Source organism: Theobroma umbraticum, unplaced genomic scaffold (genome assembly GCF_002168275.2).
Source record: "Theobroma umbraticum cultivar Fairchild unplaced genomic scaffold, ASM216827v3 scaffold_55.0, whole genome shotgun sequence".
Lineage (NCBI taxonomy): Eukaryota > Viridiplantae > Streptophyta > Magnoliopsida > Malvales > Malvaceae > Theobroma > Theobroma umbraticum.
Genome location: NW_018397270.1, coordinates 4,469,869 through 4,481,041, shown reverse-complemented (window position 1 = coordinate 4,481,041; position 11,173 = coordinate 4,469,869). Strand labels below are relative to the sequence as shown.

The 11,173-nt window shown below is 37.1% G+C and overlaps 2 protein-coding genes across 2 annotated transcripts; both read right to left on the bottom strand.

Annotated features, from left to right (window-relative positions):
- Positions 1–822: 822 nt before the first annotated feature.
- LOC110426103 (potassium transporter) lies at positions 823–2,570 on the bottom strand. The gene is made up of 3 exons (XM_021441201.2): positions 2,063–2,570; positions 1,875–1,938; positions 823–1,299 (listed from the first exon to the last, which is right to left on the bottom strand). The coding sequence occupies exons 1-3, from the start codon at positions 2,348–2,350 to the stop codon at positions 1,130–1,132; spliced, it is 522 nt and encodes a 173-aa protein (XP_021296876.1). The 5' UTR covers positions 2,351–2,570; the 3' UTR covers positions 823–1,129.
- Positions 2,571–2,690: 120 nt separating this feature from the next.
- KT2 (potassium transporter 2) lies at positions 2,691–8,159 on the bottom strand. The gene is made up of 9 exons (XM_021441196.2): positions 7,878–8,159; positions 7,433–7,667; positions 7,106–7,351; positions 6,968–7,021; positions 5,583–5,843; positions 4,962–5,014; positions 4,731–4,848; positions 4,197–4,451; positions 2,691–3,971 (listed from the first exon to the last, which is right to left on the bottom strand). Exons 1-9 carry the CDS (start codon positions 7,914–7,916, stop codon positions 2,851–2,853), a joined length of 2,382 nt encoding a protein of 793 aa, XP_021296871.1. The 5' UTR covers positions 7,917–8,159; the 3' UTR covers positions 2,691–2,850.
- Between the last annotated feature and the right edge of the window lie 3,014 nt (positions 8,160–11,173).

Below are 11,173 nucleotides of genomic sequence, written 5' to 3'. Positions count from 1 at the left end.
TTTAATAAATATATTAATCATATCATATAAAATAAAGCTTAATATCGTATCATATTATATAATTATTAAATATATTTTAAACTTTTATATAATTAATTATTCGTGTTATATTTATATTTATTAATATAACTATTAATATTTAATTTTGACACAATATAATTAAAATACGAATACACAAATTGTTGTGTTTATTTGAAAATGTGAAAAAAAAATCTTTAATCATTCTATTTTACATATAAAATATGAGAATTTCTTCTGTTCGTGTTTCAATTGCACCCACATTAAAAGAAACTGAATCTCTTGTATCTGTTACAAAATTGGGATCTTGCATCTCTGGTATCTTGGTATGCTTCTAATCATGCTACCCTTTCTCCAGATTCTCTTCTTCCCCTCCACAATTCTTAATCTTGTTTGCTGATGGTTTTGCAAGTTTGTCTTCCCAATCCCTGGAATTCTGCTCCATTCCTTTGGATGTTGAAGCTGGACAGCCTAAGCTTTGAACAGATTGTACTCAAGATTAGAGAAATAGTGAGCTGCATGGTGTTCCTATATTTATAGTTTCTGACAAAGATGTCAAAGTCATGGGGCACTTGGCCACCCACAAACAGATGGTTCCAGTTCCATGCTGCTCACATTTGATTAAGGGTTAGATGTTTGCACTGAAAGAGTTTCTCTAGCTGAAACCATGGATGTTAAAGGTGAGAATCATTTTCTGGTTGCTGGTTCATATTTTTCTTAGTTTATTCTTCTGCAGGACAAGTACAGATCAAGAATATGCAAGAAAGTTGCAGCTTTTACCAAGCTGACATCATCCATTGCTTTGGTAAATGGTTACAAACAAGTTCTTGCATCCCCTTTTTTAACTTCATTTTCCTGCAAGGAACAAGGAACCATGCTATATCTTTGCTGGCATTGATATGGATAGTTGTGTCCTGCTAATTGCAATTCTGAACAAGAAGGAAAACCAGAAAACCAATGGAAAATTTCGTTTTACTGACAAGAGGAGGAGAATCTATGTTTCCCAGGGGACATTGCTACCTAGATTATTCACTTTCATCTCTTTCACCACATTGCTCTTATGTATGAATAACTATAAAAGCAAAAGTTCATTGCAAACAAACTACCCTGTTTATCTTGAGAACAATCTAGTGAAGAAGTTTCCTGAGTTGGACTTCTCCAAGCATGCTGCATGAACATATCTTCCAAAATTGTCTATTTGCCTTGGTTCACCCCTTGTATCTTTCTTGCACACCTTGCATCTTTTGTCAACCCATCCTTCTTCCACATATTCTCCATCCACTGGTATAAACAAAAATAGATGAAGAAAATGAATCAACAAATGATATGGAGATTACAACTATGTTATAAAAACGATAACTCTTTGCACAAACCATGCATTGATTACATCAAAACCTTTCAAATTATGTCTAGACACAATCAGTAAGAAAACCCAGAATTTGTGATGATTCATTTAGCCTAAATCTCTGATATTGGTTTGTCAGTTTGATTCCCCAAGATCATCAACGACCAATGTTTCTCATCATATAACTTCTGATAGAGGTAATGGAGGAGAATATGAGGAAAACAAACTGTGAAATTCAGGCAGAACACATCCATTGTAAGTTAAAATTAGTGCAAGGGCTTGCAGAAATAAAATACTGCAAGTTCATCATAAGGATAGAAATCTATTCCATGTCCAAGTTTTCAGGATTCAATGTAGAGAAACCTAAAGCAGAACAATTTCTTTCAACTTCTGTTAAAACCTTTCCTAGATATTAAGCTGCTTTTTCAGTTCTTTATTTTCATTATAAGGTATTCAAAAGTGCTACAGACCAGAAACCTGAACAGCATAAGCCTCAAGTTTATTTGCATACCATCAACATAGGATTTGAAGAAATCCTTGTATGTTCCTCCAATTTTCCTTCTCAGAGCTCCATACTGCAGTAAACATGGAATCCCAGTTACATAGTAGTAATTAATGTGAAAGAAAATGGTTGAATGCAGAGAAAAGAGCAGTGTCCAGTTTTTTAACAATGGCAGACTCATGAAAAGAAAGTTTTACCTGTTCCCTTGACATTCTCCCACCCGACTTGGTGGCTTCTCTAGCCTCCCCTAAAAGCTCAGCATCCTTTACAGACCTAACTTGAGAGAAATCTAGAGCCTCAGTCACACTGCTAAACAAAGATTGCTTGCTCTTCTTTGGCTCTTCTTTCTCATCATTCTCTTTTTTAGCTGAAACTCTGTAGGTAGAGCTCCTACTGAACCTATGGGTGGAAAAATGTTGTGGAAGTCCTACATGTGGAGGGACACTGTTTTGTGAAGGTGACAAGGGGAGAGCTCTGAGTCCCATGGTTTGCTTCTTTTGGCAGGAAAGCTGCAACTGACAATGCTCTCCACAAGGCTATGCAAGCCTCTTTAGTTATAGTCCGTGTGGCTGTCTTAGTTTGTTCTACATATATAGTAAGCATGACTGCGACTTGGGAAATTTGGTGGCTAAAGGAAGAATACGTGGACCATTGCCAAACTATTAAAATTGAGAGGACCGCTTGGTTCTGCACTTTGGGTCAAACATAAACAAAGCAGAAATATCTTCATAAAAATTCCATGGCCAGCAGGAAACCCAGAATTTTTGTTTTATGTTACTACTCTATGTCTTCTTCTGGTACCATTTGGAGGAAAACAATGGAAGATTTAGGACTTGTACACTTTCATTATAGTAATTTCAATTCTGTATTGTATCAAAATATGAAAGCAGGAGAATCTCTCTTAAACAAGTAATAACTTCCTCTAAAGGCCAAGGTCAATCTAGAAATTGACATAAAGCTACAAAAACTACTTTACATCAGAAGCTTACACGACATAAACCATTCCAACCTCTAACAAAGATACCGGTGGCACCTTGAGTGTCACATCTGGTCCCCGGCAATTCCTTCTCAAGAAATTGTAGCCAAAGTTAACAGCCAATCTCTTTAAAACAGAAGATCCATGCTTTGCTCGAACATGTGAGTGCCCAAGTATGAATGCAGTCCCAGCTTCTTGGGCTGCTAACAGATCTTCTAGCTCTTCTCGCAACTGCACCTCCATATCAGTCCGCATGTCAGATTCAGACTCGTCATCAATGACAAATCTAACTCTTCTTTGGACAGCACCCACAGGCTCCATTTCGATGACATCTGATACGCTCTCTACTGTTGAGAATCCAACAGATACACTTTCTTGTTGCACACTTTCCTCAATCTCATAACCTGGTGCGCCAGAAAATGCCACTGTCCCAATCACAGCCAACCTACCTTCACTGGATGATTCATTGGAGTGGGAAGCATCATCATCAGAATTGCAATTAGTCTGCTGGCTTCGATGCCAATCATAGCGGATGAAATCAGCCAGCTTGGCAACTAGTTCCGATTCAAAAGAGTCAACATCCTGGTGTACATCTCGGTATCCATAGCGAACAATGCACCTATAAGACCGATGAGCTGCAGGACCTACACGGCCTACAAGATAACGCTCAGCCAGGGGCACATAGGGGACAGGTACTGATTTCACACACACAAAGACGAGGACACGGTGGAAGGCAGGAAGGTTAGTGACAAAACGAGAAAAGTTAGCAGGGATTCCCGAGGTGAGATCAGTAAAAACTAAGCCTATGCCTGGTACTCGGGCGATTCCTAAGCTTGGACCCAATGCTAAAAGCCATTCTAGTGATACCTTATTGTGGAGATCAAACTCATATTTCTTGATGGTGGCATAATGCCATACAAACATGATTGTCATGAGGAAAAGGGCCAGGAGAATAGGGAGCCAAGCACCTTCTGTGAACTTGGTGAGTGAAGCTGAAAAGTAAAGCAACTCAACAGAACCAAAGAAAAGAAGAAAGGAAAGAGCGACAAGAGGGGGCTTGTTCCAACAGAGGATGATAACCAGGGAAGTGAGGCACGTCGTCACTAACATCACAGTCATCACTGCTAATCCTGAAAGAAATAAGAACAAATTTGTAGTGCATCAAACTTCTCTATGTTTCTTCTAATATAAAAAGATCTTCCTCCAACCATTTTCTACTGGACTTTAACTAAGAGGAAGAGGCCAATTGAATAATCTTCCAGAGAATAAGAAACTGAACTTCATGTTATGAAGGAAATGATATTTAATGATGAGTTAGAAAATTATTATCTGGGATACATGACGTGTAACTTCACCTGATGCATTCCCCATGTGTTTTGTGTCTCTAAATCCAATAGTTACAGCAATACAGAGGATCATGAGCACCCAATTGATTTCAGGGATATAAATCTGGCCATGTATCTTGTCGGAGGTGTGAATAACCTTGACTCTAGGAAAACAGCCAAGTGATTGGCTCTGGTTGATGATTGAGAATGTTCCACTAATGATTGCTTGGCTTCCCACAACAGAAGCGAGAATCGCCACCACTAGCACAGGCCATCTCACACTTTCTGCACACCAAAACATCAGGCAAACAAGTCTTTTTATCTACAACCATGAATTCAGATATGCAACCAATCGAGTAATTTTGCAATCCCTTTTAAGCAGGGTAGGCATGATAACATTAAGATGGTGTTATACTATCAAACCACTGTTCTATCTTTTGCACTTGTTCTTAGCTCTTCGGGGAAAAAGGATGAGTGGTTTCGATGCTCAACTTGAAATTCAATGTCCCTATTTCATCAGCTTCCTACCATTTTTTCTTGGTTTTGAAAACAGATGATATATACCTGGAACCGAGACATAGAAACCGATCTGGTAACTCGTAGGATGATGTTGAGACAGATAAGCAGCTTGGCCCATATATGCCAATATAAGGGCGGGATAAACCAGAAAGGTAAAAGCAGTCTGCCACAAGACAGAGGTTAAATTTCAACTTAGTAACCAGCTTTGAACTCACATGAACAGTTAAGACATTACTATCACATCAACACTTAGAAGAGGATTAATGTTAGAGTTACCTGAATTGCAGCATAAGAGAAGTGACCAAGATCAGCAAACATTGCCTCTGAGCCTGCACGTATAAACAAGCATAATATGGAAATTTGTCGGTTGTCAGTTGTCCCAATGAACCAAACTTAAGGTTAAGATATTATTTATCCACATATGTCTACTTTAAAACAAAAGACTTTCAGATGTTCTACCATTGACTTAGTTTGAAGACTAAAACATAAATGGACACAGTACAGAATTCATGATAGAAACCATGGACTAGTGTAATGGGCCTAGCGAATTAGATCGTGTGAAATATTCGACTCGAATGATAGGAATAGTTATCCTGCCTGAGTATATGCAAGTAAAATTTTTGAATGTTAGAACTTAGATAATCACTTGCAGGGTAACTCTATGATAATTGTGAATAGATTGCTCCACTTTTCCCAAGATACTTTATCTAATAATGCCATATAATGATCTTATCATAACAATGAACCAACCTTAAACAAGGACAAAAAGCAACTAACGCCCCGGCTTTGGATTATTTAGAGTTAAGGAGATTACAATTGACACTATCAACAATGAGATGGACAATGGACACAATGTAACATGAAAATTAACCATATGTATGTATGTTCCAAACTCACCTGTTATGCATAGCAGTATGCCTCCCAAAGACATCCATCCACCTTTCCTTGTCTTCTTCAAGAACTTGAACATGTACTTTGGAGAAAGAGCTTGATAGACATGCGGGTTCCAGTGGATTATATTATATAAGCCAAGGGCACTGATGCATAGTAGCCATGTTAACACAATTGGAGCAAAGAAAAATCCCACCCGATGTGTACCATAGTGTTGAAGTGCAAAAAGACACACCAAAATAAAGCAAGTGATTGGAATAACTGCATCTGCAAAAGAGGGGATGAATTTCAGATAAAGGGGCAGCACATTGGAGCAAAGACTGGAATTAACTATGTTTATGTCTAAAACTAAACATAGAAATGACTTCTTTTAAACTGGCATGCAAAATTTTTGCAAGGTCAAGGGGACCTTACGATGAAAGAAAGTAAAAGACTATATAAAATGTAGCTTGTAGTTTAAAAGCCAACCCTGAAACAAATTCTATGTCAATTAGTGTGGAAAACAGCCCTCATATTTTTAAAATACAATGTAAATTCAAGCATGAAGCTAGAAAAATATTAAATCAACCAGCTAGTGAACTGAAAGAGGAATAAATGCCTCTTTATCTGTAAAACAATTTACCAACAGAATCATATTTTATTTCCACCTTAAGGTACTGTAAATTGTGCATGTAAACATGATTATGTACACAATTCTTTTCAGGAATCTAAGAACTTCAATAGTATTTTATTTGCTCTCTCACTTTGTTTCACAAATAGTCAAATTCATCAAGTTCAATATTTGCCCTACCATCAATCTTATAAAACAGCATCATTTCCAAAAACAGAATGGAAGAGGAACAGATAGGACCAAAAATGAAAGGACAGGATATGGTAAATTCCAGACCACAACTTGTTGTGAATGGTCCCTGCAAGTCAACTGGCTTCTATTTACTAACTACATAAGAATTGACGAGTGGATCTCTCTATCCATTTTACCACTGGAAACGACAGAAAGGAAGCACCCAAGCCACTCCTTTAAATAATTTAGATCTTTTTTGCTAAAATTCAGTATGTCAATTTCACTTAAACAGGTAACCACAGTTCAAAGGAAACTAATATGCCGGAGTAAAAACCACGAGCTTAACACCTGACTCCTCTCTCCCAGATTCTTTCTCTTTCTCCCCAACAAGGAACAGAAATATCAGTCAAAATCCAAATTGAAATCATACAATAATCAGGCAACTAACCCTGTCCTGACATTCTTGCTTTTGCACTCTACTAATTTACACTCCACAAATACATTTTTTCAGCTAATACAAAAGAAGGTTTGGCCCCAACATAACATTAGAGACTCCAATGCATTTTAAGTATGAGAACAAGATCTAAAATAGCAACGCTGAGGAGCTTACACTGGTGATGTTCCTTAGACATGGATAACTCGAGGCCAGACACAGCAGAGAAAACTACACATACAAGAATATATTAATTAGTCAGTGACTGAGGAAAAACAATGGCAAATTTAAGCAACTGACTGCTAAGAGCTTTACCAGAAATTGCTGGAGTGAGAACTCCATCTCCAATTACCATACAAGTACCAAGGAGAACCAAGATTAACAAAGCAGTGTGCAAGACCTTGTGCTTCTCAAGGTACATTTTTACTCTTGAGCTGCTCTTTTTCTCTGGAGGGTGCTCAAGTTTATACGTAGAGAGTGCTTCATCAGCAACCTGTCTGTTGGGCAGAAGGCTAACTTTTGCATGTCGGCATATCAGAGAATACAATGCAAAAGTACCTCCTGCCAGAATCAAAATCATGCATCAAACGTTAGAATTTAATGGCTAAATGGTGTAAAAGACACAATTGTTTCAAGGCTTACCCTCTCCATTGTCATCTGCTCGAAGAACGACAAATACATACTTGAATAAAGGGAGTAAAGTAAGAGTCCAGAAGACGAAGGATAGAACGCCATAAATCTCTTCATTTGTGTCTGAATGTTGGATGTCTTCAGCAAATGTGCTCTTGTATACATAAAGAGGGGAAGTACTTAGGTCGCCATAAACTACACCCAGGCTTTGATATGCTAAAAGCAATGCGGGCTTCCAAGAACCCTTCTGCAATACAATTCCAGAATAAGCAACTTTCCTGGAAGTCACCTAAGTTACTGAATCCATGCCATTCATAAATCCCTCTACCATGTAATCTAAGTCTACCTATTCCCAGAAAAAGAAAATGTAAATGACCAATAACTTGGAATGGTTGAGGCATATATGCATTTTGAAAATATAAATCCTACAATCAAGCTGAAAGTTAAACGTACAAACCTTTGAAGTATCCAAGGACTTCCCAAATTCAAGATCCATGATAATTATGCCTCAACCTTCAGCCTGAATATCTTGCAGGTGAACACAATTAGCGGCAGATTAACACTGAAAAAATATGCCAAGCTTAAGAGCCACAATCCAACACCATGAATTTGAAAGACAGAAAAAATAAAGTAATGGGACTTTCAGGGTGAAATTTCCAAAGATATCCACGCATATCCCTACTTTACACACCCGCAAATAGAGAAGAAAAAAAACATGTCACATTCACCCACATGGCTTCCGTACCTCTATAACATCCCCACCAAACTCTTAGAAAACTGAGCACTTTAAAATCTCAAAAAAAGGAAGAGAACATGGAGCCAAGTGACACCCCAATTACTAGAAGATATAAGGAACCTTAAGAAGGATTGAAGCTCAACTACAGTAGAATTCTACAGACAGAATCCTTAAATGCAGAAGGGCCCTCATTTATTTCCTCTGCATTTCTTTTATATAAAAGATATGTTTTCTATTTTTTTCTGGTTGATGAAAAGTGGAAGAAACTGATACTTCAGAGTTTCTTAATTTTCAATCAAAAGACCAAACTCTGATAGTATTAACCCATAAAGGACAAAGAAGGAAACGATAAAAACTAAAACAAGAAAAACCAATCTAACTGTAGCATAAAACATTTATATACACGCTAATGCAAAAGAGTTTCCAGTCTTTTCTACAGGGGAAAGAGAACAAAATAAGAGAATCTTAACTGATGGCAATGAGAGCACAATCACGTGATTCAACGACAGTTCCATTTACAAGACTACGTATCACACCAATAACCAAAACAAGTGTCCACGGAAAAAAAGCTGATTTGATGGACCATGCTTTCATCAGCTTATATCAATCAATAGTACAATATATTACTCTACCCCACATCTTCCTCTTCTCAAACTCCTACCTAACTTAGAAAACCTTTCATTTTCTTTTGCTTGATAAAGCCGGGAAACTGTTTTTTGTGGCAGTTAAAAGAAAGGAAAAGTTGCTCTTATCATTTCCTTTGTATTAATAATGGGGTTTGGTGGTAACTCATAAAGCAAATGAAAGAAAACAAAACCTATTTTACTTGCTCCTCCCCTACCCCCTCCCCAAACGATAAGATACGGCATGGAGAAGTTTTTAAACCTGACAAAAAATGGTACAGTGATACTACATCAATATGATGGGCAGTCCATGTGCTAACTCACCAGCTTTTCCTATCCCTTCTTTCTGCAACCATCAAATTCATCCCTGCTCAGCTTTTTTTTTCTCTCTTTCTGTTTTGATACACCTAAGTTGGGACTTCCCCTTTGCAGATCCACTTTATCCATATCAACATTTTAGCTAAAACAGCTTTTTGATTGCATCATCTCCCATCATGTTACTGGGTCTATCTTGTAAGATTGGCCTACTCCCCATTTTTATCAATAATATTAAACTTCATCCTGGAAACAGCTGTCGCACCTCGCCATGGTGGATGGATAGATAGGTAGGTAGATAGATAGATAGATAGATAGATAGAACCCCATTAATCCAAAACAGAGCAAAACAAAATAAAAATGCAAACTTTGCTGAAAAAGCACTCCACTTGAAACAAATAAATAAGTAGATATAAAGAAAACTTGCCTGAGTCTATCTTGTTTTCTACTGTCAAAATCAATGACCAACAAATGGAACCTTTGTTGCATTTAGCTCTGGACAAGCTTGGAACTTTCTTTCTTTTTTTTTTCTTTTGGAAGGAGCAAGCTTGGAACTTTAGTTAGTGCAGCTGATATGTGAAAGGTTTATGATTAAGCATGTGAAAAGGATTGGATTTTTGTTTGAGGATTGAAGACAGCAAGGAGTGGCTGTTTTGGATGGATTTGAAGGTTAGATGAACATACCAGAAGCTGTTTAAGCTGTGTACCAACCGACAATGGCGGATGTTGTTCAGTAAAAGAGAATAAAACTCACCATAAACTAAAAAAAGAAAACTGGGAAGAGATTGGAGAACGTGGGGAAGCTACAAATACTTGATTATGTGAAAATGTATTTGGTAAAAGAGCATGCTTTCTGTATAAAAAATTAGTATATATGGCACTTCACATGAGCGGGAATATTGGCACTGGAACTTTAGTCTCCGGATTTTGGTCTTTTCCATGTCATGCTCACTTGCAATGTAAATTATGAGTACAAGAGCAGCAATGCAGCCTCTGGACTGAAGGACAAGAATGTTTTTTTTTATCTTTCTTTGTTCATTTTCATCCCAAGACCATACCTCCAGTTCTAAAGCTTTAAACTCCATTCAAGTTTGATTTTGCTGGTATACATGACCCTAAGCTCAATACAACCTTCAAACTAATATCAACTTCAAGTATTAAGAAAACATAATATATATAATTCTTTTGTGGCAGAAAATTAAATCTTAAATTCACAATTACATCAGATTATGTTACAGATTTAACATGTTAATTTCACACACACACACAAAAAGAAAAAAAAAACCCACTGAAAGCTGTCTTACTCTCTCCTGTCACAGTAGAGTTTGATGCATTATATGATTTATGCCCCCAGACATTAATTCTGAAGGTTTGAAGTCACATTCACAAGTGGAAAAGCAACTACTTAGCAGCCATTGATGGTGGGGTTGAGAAAGTGAATGCAAATTGCTGGTGAGAGAAGTTCTGCTAGTAGGGTAGCTTTGGCATCCTTGGGAGTAGGTTATAGACAAAAGAGTCAAAACACAAAAAGATAAAAAGCTAAAGGAGGTCCCCAATTTCGACTTGTGCACAAGTTTGACAAAATTGAGATAAAAAAACTGATCAATGGCATTTCCATTGGTAGGTGAAGTATGGTTCTCACTCTGTTTTCAAATTACCTTACTTTCCCTTTTCTCAATAGAAATTAATTATTTCTCATGATGATGATAATAGGGTAAAGAAAGAAAAAATAAATAAAAAAACCTCTATCCTAATAGGACATGAACCTTGGGCTTTAAGTTTTTTCCTTTTCTAGGACTCTTGAAGATTGCAACTCAAAATTTTTAAATAGGAATCAACTTAGGAACCTATGTGGAATACATTGGAATGACTTAGTATAAGATAAGCAGAAGAATCACAGGATAAAAGGCAATATCAAAGACAAAAATGGTCAGCATGCATGGCATCTAGTTCTGAGATCATGTTGAAGCATCCAATCCAGAATATGGTCAATAACAAGAATAAAATACCTGGTATGAACAATCCACTAATTCAAGAGATTACTACCCAATTTTTTCTTTTTGGTCCAAGGGAGAGTAG

Excerpts from the sequence above, each read along its gene's own strand:
- LOC110426103 (XM_021441201.2), bottom strand. The coding sequence starts at position 2,350 with ATGGGACTCAGAGCTCTCCCCTTGTCACCTTCACAAAACAGTGTCCCT. Across the intron at positions 1,939-2,062 it reads GGAGAATGTCAAGGGAACAG|TATGGAGCTCTGAGAAGGAA; the intron begins GTAAAACTTTCT and ends TGTTTACTGCAG. Across the intron at positions 1,300-1,874 it reads CTTCAAATCCTATGTTGATG|TGGATGGAGAATATGTGGAA; the intron begins GTATGCAAATAA and ends TGTTTATACCAG.
- KT2 (XM_021441196.2), bottom strand. The coding sequence starts at position 7,916 with ATGGATCTTGAATTTGGGAAGTCCTTGGATACTTCAAAG. Across the intron at positions 7,352-7,432 it reads AGCAGATGACAATGGAGAGG|GAGGTACTTTTGCATTGTAT; the intron begins GTAAGCCTTGAA and ends TGATTCTGGCAG. Across the intron at positions 5,015-5,582 it reads CATACTGCTATGCATAACAG|GCTCAGAGGCAATGTTTGCT; the intron begins GTGAGTTTGGAA and ends TTATACGTGCAG.